Here is a 16614-nt window from a genome sequence, read left to right as displayed (position 1 = left end):
CCTCGGAAGTCATGTGACCATAAGCAGTGAAGGGGTGTCCTTGTTGGACGAAGCTGTAAGTGCTCCAGAATGAGGATCAGGCCTCAGCCGCGTAGCTCCGCCGCTCCTTCCTGCGCTCGTCGTCGCTGGTGCGTCTGTCAGCCATGTGGCCCGGCAGGCCTGCCTGTGATTGGCTGAGGAGTGAGGCAAGGGGGTGGGGCTTGAGCAGGCAGGCAGCGGCGACTGCTGTCCCAGCTGCGGGGACGGCGGCAGCGGAGGTGAGAACCGAGGCAGAGAAACAGAGGAGCATGGCTGGGCTGGTGCACCTGTGCGCGGTGTTCATGTGGACCACAGGTAAGCCCACACCTGTGCGCGGTGTTCATATGGACCACAGGTAAGCCCACTCTGTCCACACCTCGCCTTCTCACCACCCCTTCTGTCCAAGGGCTGGGACCAGGGCCCTTCTTCAGAGGGCTGCAGGCTGTTTGCAATGACCATACGAGCAGAGAGCAGAGCGTCTTATTTTACTCAGTTAAGAGTTAGCGAAAGTCTGCACCTGTTTTTTGTGCTTAGTCCAGTGTTCATGTGCAGAAATTTGGGAGTTGATGGAAATTCTTTTGTTCTGTAGAGAAGAGCAAATGGATGAAATACCATGGGAATTTGTTAGGCTGTGGTGCTGGTGTTGCTTCTAATTATCACGATTACACTGAATGTTTAATTGTATATTTAACATTATAATTTGTTCAATATAATGTTTTCTAAAAACATTCAACTATATTCATAATGTTGTAGTGAAAACATTATGTTTACTGGACCTGGAATGTTTATTTTTTATTTTTGGCCCATTCCATTTCCTAGAAATATGGAAAAAGCAGGAAAACTACAATTCAGACAATTTTTTTTTACATATTTGTGCTCCAGTTATGATTATTAATATATTGTAAATTGTGTGTAGCTGCCTATTTTTTAAAAATGCATTATTTATTGTTATTTATTCTGTGTTTACAGTTTATTTTTTTAAATCAAAGTGGGAAAACTCTGTACAAATAATTTTTAAGATTTAGGTCACATACAATTGTCAAAAATATGTATGGAGAAACTAATATTTATAAAAGTCTTTCCTTTATTAGTATAATGTGTGATATACAGTATTGAGCCATATTTACACAGTAATGTCAGACTCGTGTTATGCTACTTGTGCTGGCATAAAGAGGCAAAAACCACACAAAAAAAGTCACTCTTAAGAAGTATTTTAGTCTAAATTTAGACTTAAATCTTGTTTCTGTTAGTTTTTTGCTAAATACGACAAAGATTGCCAATGAGGTAAAAGCTTTACTTGCTTCAAGATTTGCCAGTGGGGTAAGACAATTTCACTTATCAAGTAAAAAGTAACGTAAAACACGCTAATATTTTCTAGTCTCATTACAAGACAAAAACACTTGTTAAGACACTGTTTTTGCAGCCCAGTGTTACTGGCACAACAGTGACGGCCAGGTTTATAACAGCAATATTATATAGCTGGTACAGTTATAAACGAAGCTGCATGAAAAGGTTATTTGGGGTTTAAATATATTCAATATTGCATAATATTCATATAGGACTACTGTAAATATGCCAGTGATCTAGGAGTGTTTATGGTTTAGTCTCAGGGCTTAGCTCCATTAGTTGAGTTTAGTAACTCAGAAAATGGAGGACAGGTCTATGGGCCCGATCTCAGCACCATGTTGCAGTCTTTGATTGTTCAGACCATAGCCGTCAGCACTGTATAAATTAGGGAAGAGCTCCCCATTGACTTTGCGTTAAAAGCTTGTTTTTTATTTGTGGATATTTGTGCAGATACACGTAAAAATGTCCTTCTCTGGAAAAACTACGTTGTGTGAATTTTGACTGTTGCTGAAGTGTCAGATTGAAATTGGAAATGGGTGTACTTTTTTTGAGCACAGATGTGTAAGGTTCAGCAGTGGCAATCTCCATTTTGAGGCGCCGTACACTTTCCACTGTTGCGAAACGCAGGGCCGTGCTGTGTAAGGTCTGCTCCTTGTTCTGCTCAGTGTGGTGGAAAGGTTCAGTTTGTGATTTCACAATGTACGCGACAGTCACTACCATGTTCATCGCCCTCAAGGTCTGAGCAGTCTACGGGGGTTTTTAAAATTCATTTTTAAGCATCTTAAGAACAGAATTACGTGCTTGTTTTTGGGTCATATGGGAACACTGGTGTGTCCTTGAGAAATTACCAGTAATTTAACATTCAAGATTTCAGATCAGTAATTGACTCAGTTGTCACAGCAACTGTGTGTACATCTGCTATTTGAATCTTATTTTCTGTTTTACGTTTAAAGTTGTTTAGAATTAAAAAACAGCTGTGGAATAAGTTTGCCAGGATATCCTCTCTTTCTATCTCTTTCACTCTCTCTCTCTCTCCCACTCCCTCCCTCCGTCTCTCAGTTCAAGTTGCTTTATTGGCATGAAATACAAATGTAATTATTTCCAAAGCATGCATATAAATAATATGTAAAATAATAATAATATTAAATGATAATAATGATAAACGTAATAATATATAACAATGACAACAATAACAGCAACAACCACAAGAGAAGTAAATAATTTAGACATGTTTATATGGGGTATATATAAACTCTCTTGCTTTCTCTCTTCCTCCCTCCCTCCCTCCCTCCTTCCAAGTGGCTGTCCAGTCGATTGGCTGGACCACCCGCTACCCGGAGCTGGGTAAACTGGAGAGCCTGCAGTGCAGCTGTACGGAAGGGCAGTGCCAGCCTGCGTTCTGGTGTCGATTACGCAGCGGTCAGTTCCAGTTCCTGTTCTCCCACAACACGGTGGACAAGTCCACGTACGGCTCGGAGTCCGACAAGCTCCTGTACACGGGCGCCGTTCAGGTGAGCAGCAGGACCACCTACTCCCTGAAGATCCTGAGGGTGACGAAGGAGGACGCGGGGCTGTACTTCTGCGTCTTAATGGGCAAAGGAGCCCTGTACCTGGGATCTGCTGCGGACCTCAGGCTGGGAGGTCAGCTCATCGCCCTGCTTGTTTATCGGCCTGTCGCCTGTTTGCAGTCGCGCCAGATAGTCTTTATTTTTTCTAGTCGTTTAACAGTGTAGTTAATCTGGCCTTTATTGTGCTTTGGAAATTTTCTGTGGCATTTTTGGTCTGTCTACTTCACTCAGTCTTAATCTCGTTGTCTCGGAATCTTCCAGAAACGCCTCCTACACTCGCCCCCATCACCACCACCACCAAGGCAAAGGCCAAGGCCAAGGCCCCCCCATCCTGCTCCTGTCGTGACCAAGGCAAAACTAAGCCAGGCAAGCCAGGTACGCACTGTAATGTAATGTAATGTAATGTAATGCACTCAAAAAATCAAACCACAAACAGTAATCTGAGGGACGGATGGCATCATTACTTGGAGTCATGTCTTTTCTGATTTTGAACCGCCCGATGCCGGTTGCCGCTTCTTAACAGGCTGAGGTTGTGCTTGGTTTCTTCTCGGGGGGGAGGGGGGGGGGTGTGCAGAATGGTGCCTGAATTCAGCCTGGGAAGGCAAGTCTGTGCCCAGCTCTTAAAGAGCCACTTCAGTGTGGGGTTTTGTGATCACGCGAGCGTGCAGTGGGCTGTGCTGGGCTGAGATGACACCGCCTGAGGGCGGAGCCAGACGAGAAGCCGTTAAACTCTGCGCAGACGCGCACGTCCAGGGCCTGGCGGGCGAGGTCACACACAGCCCCACAAAGCCCCCACCCCACCCCACCCAGGGTATTTTTTATATTTTGGTGTCAGCATGTTGAAATTACAGTACATTTTATACAAAGTCCCACTAAATGTTTCTCGGTCTCTCTCTCTCTCTCTCTCTCTCTCTCTCTCTCTCTCTCTCTCTCTCTCTCTCTCTCTCTCTCTCTCTCTCTCTCTCTCTCTCTCTCTCTCTCTCTCTCTCCTGCCCTCCCTCCCTCCCTCCCCTGTAATCCTGTGTGTATTCTCAGTGAAAGGATGCAGTCCCGCAGTGTTTTGGTCGCTTGTGGGAACACTTGTGACCCTGGCTCTGGTCTTACTGGGCACACTGCTGTACTTTTCGCGTGAGTAAACCCCTCGGCTGCCACACTCCTCTCGCCAAAAAACCACCAAAAACCGAAACGACCAAAACCCCGCTCAGAACCCTTGTGCACGAGGGACCAAAAGGGTGCGTGTGGACAAAGAGATGGTGCAGACCGCCCTGACGTAACCATGGCAACCGCACATTATCCTACAGCCTTACAGAAGAAGCGCGTTCTGTGAACACACACAAAGCACTGCATTTTTCTTACAGTTACATTTTGTGGCCATTTAACGGACGCTCTTATCCAGAGGAACTTGCACACAAATCTGTACACGAAGTGGCCAGAATTCATAAATCACCAACATTCCAAGTAGCAATTAGAGCACACTACTTGGGCCATGACACCCCAGCGATAGATACTCCTTTGTCACTATAATTGGCATGTGGAAGGGAAGGTGTGTGTGGGGGGGTGGCGGGGGGAGGGGGGTTGGGAAATATAAGGAGAAGGAAATAGGAAATAGGAGAAGATGTGGAAGAGGGGAATGGGAATAAGGGTGGAGACAGGTGGAGTGCCGTCAGCCAATGAGAGCACAGACTGAGGACAAGCAGCCACAAAGATGTTTATTAATTTGTTTAAGATGCTGTTGTTGCAGGTCTTCCCAGGAAGTGTCGCCACCGTATTGCCAAGTGAGTGCTGAACTGTACATATCATTTATCTTTGATTGTATTACTGATTTATAAATGTATTTATTATACAAACAAATTATTGCACTGATGCTCTTTCCCCGGAGACCTATATTCCTGGATGCCAAGCATGTGTCAAATAGGCATTCAACTTTACTGAACTCTTTAGATGCTGGTGAAAGTTGAAAAAAAGTACATGAGAATAAGCAACACAACATCTCACTAAGCAAAACATGCAATCATGTGAAGGAAGAGTTTTGTCCTCAGTACTGTTGAGAAGTTACGTTTTTTTATATTAGTGTATCTGATATACGATGTGTGTCTGATGTGTTTGTGCCTGATATGCATTGTGTGCGTGTGGGTGTGTGTGTGTGCCTGTATGTCTGTGTCTCCTGTGTGCCTGTGTATCTGATATGTGTGTGCATGTGTAATGTGTGTGTGCGTCTTTGTGTCTGTGTCTGATGTGTGTCTTTTCCTCTTCAAGAGGTCGTTGTCAGGCTAAAGAATAGGTCACACAGCCAACCCGTGACAAGAAGGCAAGTTCTCCCTCATACTCTCCTGTCATTATCAATGAACATGGCTGCTGCCATGGATACATACTACTGTAACATGAATGGATGCATTCTGTGCATGGGTACATACTACTGTAACATGGATTTATCCATACATGAATACATACTACTGTAACATGGATGCATACTGTACATGGATACATACTACTGTAACATGGATGCATACTGTACACGAGTACATACTACTGTAACATGGATGCATACTGTACATGAACACATACTACTATAACATGGATGCATACTGTACATGGGTACATACTACTGTAACATGGATGCATACTGTACATGAATACATACTACTGTAACATGGATGCATACTGTACATGGATACATACTACTGTAGCATGGATGCATACTGTACACGATTACATACTGCTGTAACATGGATGCATACTGTACATGGATACATACTACTGTAACATGGATGCATACTGTACACGAGTACATACTACTGTAACATGGATTTATCCATACATGAGTACATACTACTGTAACATGGATGCATACTGTACATGAGTACATATTACTGTAACATGGATGCATACTGGACATAAGTACGTACTACTGTAACACGGATGCATACTGTACATGGACACATACTACTATAACATGGATGGATACATACATGGATGCATACAAATATAGCATAGATGGACACATGGTGTATGTAATTTTGAGCACACAACAAAATAAACATTCCTGTCAAAATTAAAAAATGCATAAATTATTAATAAATCAAATAAAAATAATTACTGAAATAATACATAAATAAATGCAATTACAATAAAAATTAAAAGCATTAAATACATTTAAAACTGAAATGAATTCATATAAAAATAAATGATTATTACTCTTTTAATTTTTTAATTCCGTAAGCAAATGCCATCTATTCTCAGATTTATTTATTCAATTATGCAATCATTTATTTTTAGTTTTGACAGATGTGTGTGACACCTCCACACTTGTGAATATGGGATTAAAGGTTAGGTCTAAGCAGATTTGATTGTGAACAGAAACACACTTAAAAGAGAAAACATTACTTGTCTCTCTGCGATGTGTCTGTGTGTATGTAGGGTTCCCAGTTCAGAGGCTTTTAACTGGATCCAGTTCACCACGGAACCATAGGAGTGGAATCACATGCTTCGTCCCGATGGCTTCTGCAAGTTTGTTCTGTTTGGTTCTGTTCTCCATTTGGACTTTTAAAGGGGTTGGCTAAGGGAATATGTAAAAATTTTGATGGTATGTTAATTCTTTAAAAAGGTTGACCCCTTTACTCTGTGAGATGAAGTCTCTCTCTCTTGTTACGGTATGACTGACTAGAATGTACTTCTCATTTTCATACAGTATATACTTTCACATAACGCACACACACACACACACGCACACTTGTAAAAAATGTTTGATATTTTTATATGTGTGATTTATTTTGGGATATTTGTATGACTGTGTTTTTTGAATGACTGTATTTTCTAAATTTGACAAAAAGTATTTCATTGACTGGTCAGGAATCTATTTACTTTACACACATTCTTAAATTACAACTGATGTTATGACCAAAAGCTTTTTCTGTGCTGCATTTATCTAGTGCCATCTTGTTAAAATAAAATGTAAATATTTATGCTATAATTAGATTCATTTTGCTATTGGTTTGCAGTTGTGTTTTGTCTCCAGTAATGTGTGGTGCCAGCTGTTGATGTTATTAGAATGCATGAATTAGTTCTTGCTCTTGCACAAACGCATATGAAAAACACGTGACCTGTTCTATTTGGTGTGGATGTGCAGTTGGAGGGGGCTGACGTCAATGGGGAGGTGATTCATTTTCCGTGGTGCCAAATTAATTGATTCACACTCACTCACACCACTGAGGCATGCTGGTTAAAATCCAATGATGACAGAGAGCAAACAGACTGTGATGTTCACTGAGGCAATTTGAGTGTAAACTGTCCCCTTCCATCAGTTTCATTCTTTCTATTTCTCTACTTCATCTGCTCTCCTTCCTGTTATCTCATGCTTTACTTGAAATGACAATTATAAGAAGTGGTTTATATGTGCACCCAGTCACTTGTTTGTCACAGGTACATGTCAGGTATGCTCCTCTTGTTTTTTAAGTGCACTCACATTTTCCATCATGCCTAGTGTTTTGATGGCAAATTTAACCATAAACCTTTTGAGGGCAACTCTTCCCTCTCACTTTAGAGGAAGCATCTGTTTACATGTCTGTGTGTGTGTGTGTGTGTATGTACAGTATGTGTGTGTGTGTGTGTGTGTGTGTGTGCGTGTGCATCTGCATTCATGTTCGTGTGTGTGTGTGTTTTAGATGCATATAAATTTCTGAGATTATGACTAAATATCTTTTACATAAGGGGATGAACATTTATTAGTACTTGTATACCCGTGTTGATGATGACAACGGTTTAGTGAAAATGTTTTAAATGGAAACCGCACTGGCTGGTAAAGACCCTTTCCTGTGTATGTGTGTGTGTGTACAAGTGTGCCTGTGTGTGTGTGTGTGTGTGTGTCTGTGAGGGGGAGGTGCAGAGTGCATTGAGGTGCCATATCTTCACCTTGCTGGCTTTACAGCTCAGAGCTTCTCGTTTCTGTACTGCAGCAAACGGAGACCGCAGAGAGACCACAGCTGTCACCACAGGAAGAGAAACAGATAGAGAGATGAGGGAAGAGAGTAACAGATAGAGAGGTGAGGGAAGAGAAACAGATATAGAGATAGAGGGAAGAGAAACAGATAGAGAGATAGAGGGAGAGAGAGAGAAAGAGAGAGAGGAGGGGGAGAGAGAGATTGAGAGAGGAGAAAGAGAGAGAGAGAGGAGGGGAGAGAGAGAGAGAGGGGGAGGTCTGGGGCATTGAGCTGGCCCTAGTAGAGCACAGCTGTGAGTTCTGTGCAGATTGAGCTGTGTGTAGGACAGACTTTAGGGGGAATCATACTCTCTCTTCCTATCACTCCCTCTCTCTTCCTTTCTCTCCTTCTCTCTCTCCAGCTCTCTCTCTCCCTCTCTCTTGAGTTCACAAAGTAGGCCTATGTGTTAGTATATGTGTGTGTGTGTGTGTGTGTTTCTCTTTCCTGCGCTCTCTCTCTCATACATTTCTTTGCTCATTCATTCCAGTGATTTGTACTGCAGCATTTGAGGCAGTTTACATGCACAGCACATGTATTTTAGCACAGCACTGCGACAATCCATGGTCTTTCCTTCCATAGAAAAAAAAAGCTCTGTTTCAGATCACATGAAGTCCCTGAGTGAATCTATTCTCCTGCTCCACTGGTGGGCTACTGTGCAGAAGCAGCAAAGTTTTGGAGGGAAAGTTTGAGTCAGCACTCACGGGCCGAAAGGAAACGCTAATGGAAACAGGAAAAGGCCGGTTAACAGCAAACCCCTGTGTCTCTATCTCACTATCGCATTCACACACCCACCTCTGTTAAAGAAAAACAGAATGCGCCTTGCAGAGGCGAGACCAAGTCATTGTTTTGCAAGTCACAAGTAAGTTTCAAGTCTTGGCATTCAAGTCCAAGTGAAGTCACAAGTCATTGGTGTTAAAGTCAAAGTCAAGTTGCAAGTCATTTGTGATATTGTCAAGTCGAGTCTAAAGTCATCAAATTTGTGACTCGAGTCTGACTCAAGTCCAAGTCGTGTGACTCGAGTCCACATCTGTGATGTCTTGTGCGTCATAAAGATGCATGATGTCCGTGTATGCTTTTTCCCCCACAACACATTAACTGAACTCATCAGAGCAAGGCCTTAAAGTGAGGAAGGCGCTCGCATGGAAAGCTCTGAACGGCATGGCCAGTGTGTAGAAATCCAACCGCCCCCGACATATCAAGCGCAGCTTCTTCTCTGCGACTATTGAGTCCGTTCTTCTGTATGGATGTGAATGCTGGACCCTAAAGCCCACCCTGCAGAAGTCCCTGGACGGATGCTACACCAGAATGCTGCGTGTAGTACTGAGCATCAGCCAGAACGAACATATTACCATCAAGGATCTGTATGGGGGGTTATCAAGGGTGAGTGGAAAAAATAGCATCCAGGACAATGAGGCTGGCTGGTCACTGCCAGAGACACCGGGAGCTCCCAGCCAGCAAACTGGTGCTGTGGGAGCCAACACACGGGCATCGATCACGAGGGCGTCCCACAACAACGTACGTGGACGTAGTAAAGGAAGATGCAGGGGCGGAAAGTACTGGCGACCTAGCCAGATGCATGGAGGATTGAGATGACTGGAAACGCCGCTGGAGGGCTCGTCTGAGGAAGACCTAGATTAAATATTAAGGTCATTAAATTTAATTAAACTGAAATTGTAGTACATTATTATATATTGATTAAGGAAATAAATAAATAAATAAATAAATAAATAAGTAACAACCTGGCAAAGAGACTTAGGCTAAATAAGAATGGACAAAGGCAATTATTGATAGACTATCACTGAGACATAATTTAAATTTAAAAAAATATATATTATTGTAAATAATTTAAATCTTAATATTAATGTGGTTTATTAAAATATGTTAATAGGCCTAGGTTTATTACGTTTGCAATTAGACTTCGGTAAAATACATTTTGTTAAAGAACTGCCTATTGACTTAAATGTAGGCATATCATGTAAAGGTATAACGACGGATGCACAAAGTTCTGCCATAGTTTCCATCCGCTGCAGCACAATTCGTGACGTCTCCTGTCTCGTGCATAGATATTTTTTGTCCGTGAAAAATCATAACGGTTAATAAACGGTCTGTGACGCATTACTGTACGCAAGCTTAGCGAGCCATTTTCTTTTAAATTGACCTAACTATAATAACTGTTAGCCAGGCAGTTCGCTCGATCGGCGAGCGGTTCATCTGTCCAACCCTTCACGGTCAAGAAGATTTGGACAGCACCATGTCAGAATCTGACGAAAAGCGCCGACCTGGTAAGGAATCGCTTTCTATTTCAAGTAACGTTAGTCTAGACTAGCTAACGTCCAAACTCTGTCTGAAGTAGCAAGCAGGCTTGTTTTGTGAATCATGCATTTGAGTGCCTGTTCTGTTATCAGCATGCAAGTAACACGGGGAAGTAGCGACATCTAGCTGTCTGCTAGCTAACGTTATGTAATTTATATAGCTACATAATACAGGTTAACTTGAGTAACTTTCAAGTTGCCTTGCTAGCTAACAGTTATATTTGTATCATGCACAAATAAGCGGATGCAAACATAATACATACTAACGTTAACGTTAGCTTGCCTGATCAAATTACAAATAACTTTAATATTCAGATCAGTCAGTTAAAATGGCTAACTATCCAACAACTCCAGGCTAACGTTAGCCAGGTAGCTCCCCGGCTACAGATAATCAAGATTTTTACTATTTTACTCCTGTAGCTAAGTGCAACTACCACGCGCAGCCAGCTGACGTTGCATTATGGAAATACTGCAATATCGAGTAAATAGTCTATTATTCATTCATTCATTCATTCATTCATTCATTCATTCATATTGATCAGTTGGCCTGTATTTCACAGCAGTGTACTTAGCAAAAATTGGCCATTCCAATATCTGAAAGAAGCATTGCATATTTGGGCATATATTGTTTTGCAATATTTATATTTCAGTGTATGTTCAGTACATTCTATTTCCATAAGGGTTCAAATATGACAAAATCCTGATGAAAACCAGGATGTTTTTTTTATTTTTATTTTTTATGTGAGGTGCTAAGAGGAAAGTTTGTGGAGACACCACGGAACTGTGTCACCTGTTGTCTCGTTTGCTGCCGATCTCCTGCTGTCTTTTGCCCCAAGCTTCAGTTTCTACATATCCGGAGAACATGGACGGTAGCTTTGGGCTGTGCGGGTGGCTTATAATCATCTTCTCTGTCCTGCTGATCATCATCACCCTGCCATTCTCCATCTGGGCATGCATGAAGGTATCTCCACACCCCGGTTTAGATCCTGATCATTTCCCCAGGCCATCATTAATGAACGAGCACTGCTGGTCGCTTTGGAGATACGACTGGAATAGCATGGCTGCTTTAGATAAATAGGTTCCCCTGGCTGTCAGGGCATAATAATTATTTGAATTTTTTGAGGTACCCTGACCAGCAATACGCAGGTATAAATTATAGATGGATGGATGTTTTGGAGTGTGTGGGCAGGAACTGGGTTGTCCTCTACATCCTGGCCCTTGATGAGGGCATCTTTCTGCATGTCAGGCTGATGCCCTTTGACCTTTAAGCACCCTGATAACACAGCAGGGATTGGGCCCATAAGGATGTAGCGTTGGGAGCCTCCTCAGCCCTGATCGTGGAGGGCCATGGAGTCCGCTGGTTTTTATTTACGCTCCTGTTATCACCATCCAGTTTATAACACAGTAACCCTGGTGACGTGAGTTAGCCTAGCTGTGGGATCACAGCTTTAATCGATCAGTTAAGTTAAGCTCAGTACCAGTAAAAACCAGCGGAAACTGAGCCTCCTCTGAACCAGGGTCGGGGAGAACCAGCTCACCCGTTTTCTGTTGGTGTTGTACAGACCGTCAAAGAGTACGAGCGGTCCATCATCTTCCGGCTTGGGCGGATCCTGCGGGGCGAGGCTCGCGGGCCAGGTACGACGCCACAGTTGTAGTTCACAGTCTGTAGCACTCCACCTCATAGAAACAACCTTACCATGGTGCTCATGGCTTTGATTGACGTTTGTCCAGTAAAGCAACGCTTTTTTTTTTTTTTACTGCACGCACTCTTCCAGGGCTCTTCTTCATATTGCCCTGCACTGACAGCATCATCAACGTGGACATGCGCACTATAACCTTCGACATCCCTCTACAGGAGGTAAGGCCACACATCAAACTCCTGAGTAGAGGGACAAGACTCCATTTCCCAGCAGGCCCCTGGTCTCTGCATTGCTGGGACAGTGCACACTCAGCATTATTCACTTAAATTATTCACTTGTTTATCTCATACATATGTTAACACACTAGGCTTTGTGTGAGCACTGTCACTGAGAGGAGAGACATTTGTTTCAGCTCTTCCACAAAAAGTTTTTGTGTCACAAAAAATTATTTTTTCATGGTCATAAACTTTTCCCATAACATCAAAAATGTGAACCACATTCACTGACATCAGTCTTTAGTCAGACTGAGAACTGGTTATGGTGCTTGGAATTTCCATTTTTAAAAGTTAACTTTGAAACTTATGTCCCTAATTATTTTACAAAACTGAATTTGAAAACTTTGAAAGTTGAACTTGAAAAGTCTTTGAAAAGTCTTTGAATTTTGAACTGAATTGTGAATGCCTGTAGCTAGGGACATCCCTGTGGTAATCTGACAACCCCCCGTGTCCTCCCCACCAGGTGCTGACTAAGGACTCGGTGACGGTGAGTGTGGAGGGGGTGGTGTACTATCGGGTGAAGAACGCCAAGCTGGTTGTCGCCAACATCACCAACGCGGACTCCGCCACACGCCTGCTGGCCCAGACCACCCTGCGCAACGTGCTGGGCACCAAGAGCCTGGCAGAGCTGCTGTCCGACCGGGAGCAGATCGCCCTGAGCATGGAGGTACCGTTAACCGCACCTGAGAGAGGTACCGCACGCTGAGCATGGAGGTAGCGCTAACCGCACCTGATAGAGGTACCGCACGCTGAGCATGGAGGTACCGCTAACCGCACCTGAGAGAGGTACCGCACGCTGAGCATGGAGGTAGCGCTAACCGCACCTGATAGAGGTACCGCACGCTGAGCATGGAGGTACCGCTAACCGCACCTGAGAGAGGTACCGCACGCTGAGCATGGAGGTAGCGCTAACTGTACCTGAGAGAGGTACCGCACGCTGAGCATGGAGGTAGCGCTAACCGCACCTGAGAGAGGTACCGCACGCTGAGCATGGAGGTAGCACTAACCGTACCTGAGAGAGGTACCGCACGGTGTGAGGGGGATAACTGTACCTGAGAGAGGTACCGCACGCTGAGCATGGAGGTAGCGCTAACCGTACCTGAGAGAGGTACCGCACGCTGAGCATGGAGGTAGCGCTAACTGTACCTGAGAGAGGTACCGCACGGTGTGAGGGGGATAACCGTACCTGAGAGAGGTACCGGATCGGATGTGTTTCTGAATTAGCAGCTGCCATGGAATCCGCCATTGGAGTTGTCCAGAATGAAATGTGCAGTCTCCTGTGTTTGGACAGTAAGTGTAGCACAGGAGCACAATGGTACAGGGCTAGAGATTGATGAAGTAACCCCTCCCCCCTGCCTCCTCTCCAGCTGTCGTTGGACGTGGCCTCGGAGGCCTGGGGCATCAAGGTGGAGCGGGTGGAGATAAAGGACGTGAAGCTGCCCCATCAGCTCCAGAAGGCCATGGCGGCCGAGGCAGAGGCCGCGCGTGAGGCTCGAGCCAAGGTACGCCACGCCCCGCCCCCTTCACACTCTGGGGCGGGTTTAACAGGAAAATGCCCCGCCCCCTTCACACTTTGGGGCGTGGTTAACAGAGAAATGCCCCGCCCCCTTCACACTCTGGGGCGTGGTTAACAGAGAAATGCCCCACCCCCTTCACACTCTGGGGTGGGGTTAACAGAGAAATGCCCACCTCCTTCACACTCTGGGGTGGGGTTAACAGAGAAATGCCCCGCCCCCTTCACACTCTGGGGTGGGGTTAACAGAGAAATGCCCCGCCCCCTTCACACTCTGGGGCAGAGTCCCATTTCAAATCGTCATACAAGAAATACAAGTTATACTCAGGAAAGCATCAAAATTTCAGTATTTCAGTAGATCATGCAGATTCCATCGCCCCCCTGCAGATCCTTCTTCCTCTCCTCCCCGAGTCATCCTTTCTTTCTCGTCATTCCCCTCTGACCCACCCACTTACTCTATCCCTCTCTCTTTCCGTTCTGACCTTATTACCTCTCTCTCGCTGTCCTCGCCTCCCTCTCCCCCGGCTCGCCCCTGGCTCCGCTCTTCTTCGCGGTGTGGCGCCCCCTGCAGGTGATCACGGCGTACGGCGAGATGAACGCCTCGCGGGCGCTGAAGGAGGCGTCGCTGGTGATCGCCGAGTCGCCGGCCGCGCTGCAGCTGCGCTACCTGCAGACGCTCAACACCATCGCCGCCGAGAAGAACTCCACCATCATCTTCCCGCTGCCCATGGAGATGTTCGCCGGCTTCGTGCGGAGCAGCCCCGACGCAAAGGCCTTCCCGTAGAGCGCCTGACGGAGCTATCCCGTCGCCCGCTGGCGTTTGGGCCTTCCGCACACCGCCACCGCCGCTCTGGAGGGACCCGAGCCAGACGTTAACCCTTTGAACACCAGAAAATTCCATTCCTCCAGAAAGAAACGTTTTAAAAGCATCTTTAACTGAAACATAAAAAAACTGCTTTTTAAAGTCATTTAAAATCAATTAATTGAAGCATTTTTATCCTTTTGACACTGCTAAAATTCCTGCAGATTACTGTCCATTTTTAAATATGAGTTTTCACTCATGTATAGGAGAAAATTGTTCTTACAAATGATTGTACATTTTGATTTGATGTCATTTTCAGGGAGTTGTGGTTGTGTTTTCAAATTTTAACAGCATCTAAAGAGTTATAGTATTTCATATATGTATTTGACCCCGCACAGTTGCCGCAAACTGGCTCTGCTTGACTTGACGTGTCACAGTGTGTTTTAATCGTTGTTAAACAGTCCCGAAGTGTCTGGTGCCCGTTCAGAGTTCGGATTTCTTAAGGATTGCCCAGGAATCCAGGAATTGCCCCGGTAGTTTTAAGAAACGCCCACAAAAGTTTGTTTGTGTTTGTGTGCACGCGTGCGCATGTATGTGTGTTTTTCTGTGTATGTGTGTGTGTATTTGTGTGTGTGTGTGTTTGTCTATGTTTGTGTGTGCGTGCGTGCGTGCGTGTGTGTTTGTGTGCATGCACGCGCATGTGTGTGTGTATATGTGTTTGTGTGTGTGTGTGTCTGTGTATGTGTGTTTGTCTGTGTGTGTGTGTGTGTGTGTGTGTGTGTATGTGTGTTTGTCTATGTGTGAGTGTGTGTGTTTGTCTATGTGTGTGTTTGTGTGTGCGTGCGTGTGTGTAATAGAGGTGGGTAGCGCCCCCTACAGAGGAATCTGTTGAGGCTGTTTCCTGTCAGCCCAATTTAAGCTTCTATGTGCTTCTGTTGGTGTGAAATGAGGACGACCACAGTTTGGAGGGCTCTCTGTTCTTAATGACCATCTAATAAAGACTCTGGCTTCCCTTCGATTTGTTTATCCTCTGTTGTCAAATGCTGTGCAGTATAAGAAGTACATCATTTTTAATTTAACTGTATTGTTTTTTATTTATTCAAATGTGAAGTTTTACGGATGTTTTTTGTAATGTTTAGTAATGGCAGGACAGGTAATGCATTAGCTTGTGTATTATATGTATTGTACTAACATACCCTTTTAAAATTCAAACCTGCTCCCTTACCTCTTTTCTTTACCTTGACAGTAAATTTTTTTAAATCAGTTGCTGTAGCTTGTTATATAAATTTCATTTTCTCGGAGTAAAATTCAGCATCCCTCAAGTGTACAAATGAATCATTTATTTATAATACTTTTAATGTAAACTATACTGTACTTCACTAATTCAGTAATATTCAAATCAATAATTTATGAATATTTTTCGAAGGCAGGTAGTTGCTCCAGGTGCCATGTAACCTTGTGGTTACATTAAAACCTTTTTTATGGTGCAGTACTGGTGCCAGACCAGGTCAAGTGCAAGACCAACAACCACGTACGCTAGCCATTTCACTCAAGCACAGCAGGAGGCAGCGTAGCATTTTTCTGACGTGACTTGCTGAGGATGTCTTCAAACATTTATATTCACCATAGCTGCTAAATAAATTAGATTGTCTGTGCATGGCAATTTAAAATGGCATTTGGAAATTTGTTTACATTTTTTGCTTTGTTTTGACAAAAGGCAATGCACTTTGCCAAATGTTGAAACATTTGTAAACAACGTTTACATTGGTTGCTTCTTTTTTCGTAACTCCAGCAACCAACCAACCCCATAATACATGCCGACCAGCCCTGTGTTGGGGCTGGTTGGCACAAGTGTGAGAATTTTAGAAAATATTTGTGGACAGTTAAATATACTTATTTATAGCTGAGACCTTAACTTTTCATTTGCTACTGATTAGAATATTCTAACATATATTATGCTGAGAAATATGGCAAAGAGTGAGAAGTGTGCCAACTAACCCCGGCCTCCCCTCTTTGTATGCCACCAGTGACTGGATATTGTAGGCCTAAGATCGAGTGTTTTTACGTAGTAGACTCCATTATGACATTTCATAAGCGTCTACATACAATACAATGCACAAAATAGCCTACAGTGGCAAAATATAAAGACAAGAATAAAAACAC

General features: G+C 44.0%; 2 protein-coding genes across 2 annotated transcripts; both read left to right on the top strand.

Annotated features, from left to right (window-relative positions):
• Positions 1–250: 250 nt before the first annotated feature.
• On the top strand, positions 251–6912 carry cd8b (cd8 beta). Its single transcript, XM_035390220.1, has 7 exons — positions 251–333; positions 2665–3006; positions 3195–3308; positions 3969–4061; positions 4675–4708; positions 5190–5241; positions 6351–6912. The coding sequence occupies exons 1-6, from the start codon at positions 288–290 to the stop codon at positions 5212–5214; spliced, it is 654 nt and encodes a 217-aa protein (XP_035246111.1). The 5' UTR covers positions 251–287; the 3' UTR covers positions 5215–5241; positions 6351–6912.
• Positions 6913–9820: 2908 nt separating this feature from the next.
• LOC118213153 (erythrocyte band 7 integral membrane protein-like) lies at positions 9821–14433 on the top strand. Its single transcript, XM_035391875.1, has 7 exons — positions 9821–10191; positions 11058–11182; positions 11784–11856; positions 11997–12079; positions 12600–12803; positions 13504–13638; positions 14221–14433. Exons 1-7 carry the CDS (start codon positions 10161–10163, stop codon positions 14431–14433), a joined length of 864 nt encoding a protein of 287 aa, XP_035247766.1. The 5' UTR covers positions 9821–10160.
• The last annotated feature ends 2181 nt before the right edge of the window (positions 14434–16614 follow it).

This window comes from Anguilla anguilla, chromosome 14 (genome assembly GCF_013347855.1).
Source record: "Anguilla anguilla isolate fAngAng1 chromosome 14, fAngAng1.pri, whole genome shotgun sequence".
Classification (NCBI taxonomy): Eukaryota; Metazoa; Chordata; class Actinopteri; order Anguilliformes; family Anguillidae; genus Anguilla; species Anguilla anguilla.
The sequence above is the reverse complement of the archived record's forward strand: the minus strand, read 5'-3'. Positions and strand labels throughout refer to the sequence as shown.

What these genes read in the sequence shown, in the direction of transcription:
- cd8b (XM_035390220.1), top strand. Translation starts at nt 288, where the DNA reads ATGGCTGGGCTGGTGCACCTGTGCGCGGTGTTCATGTGGACCACAG. An exon ending in TGCGGACCTCAGGCTGGGAG is followed by an intron (nt 3,007 to 3,194) that starts GTCAGCTCATCG and finishes GGAATCTTCCAG; the next exon opens with AAACGCCTCCTACACTCGCC. An exon ending in TGTCGCCACCGTATTGCCAA is followed by an intron (nt 4,709 to 5,189) that starts GTGAGTGCTGAA and finishes TTCCTCTTCAAG; the next exon opens with AGGTCGTTGTCAGGCTAAAG.
- LOC118213153 (XM_035391875.1), top strand. Translation starts at nt 10,161, where the DNA reads ATGTCAGAATCTGACGAAAAGCGCCGACCTG. An exon ending in TGACGAAAAGCGCCGACCTG is followed by an intron (nt 10,192 to 11,057) that starts GTAAGGAATCGC and finishes TTTTGCCCCAAG; the next exon opens with CTTCAGTTTCTACATATCCG. An exon ending in GGGCGAGGCTCGCGGGCCAG is followed by an intron (nt 11,857 to 11,996) that starts GTACGACGCCAC and finishes GCACTCTTCCAG; the next exon opens with GGCTCTTCTTCATATTGCCC.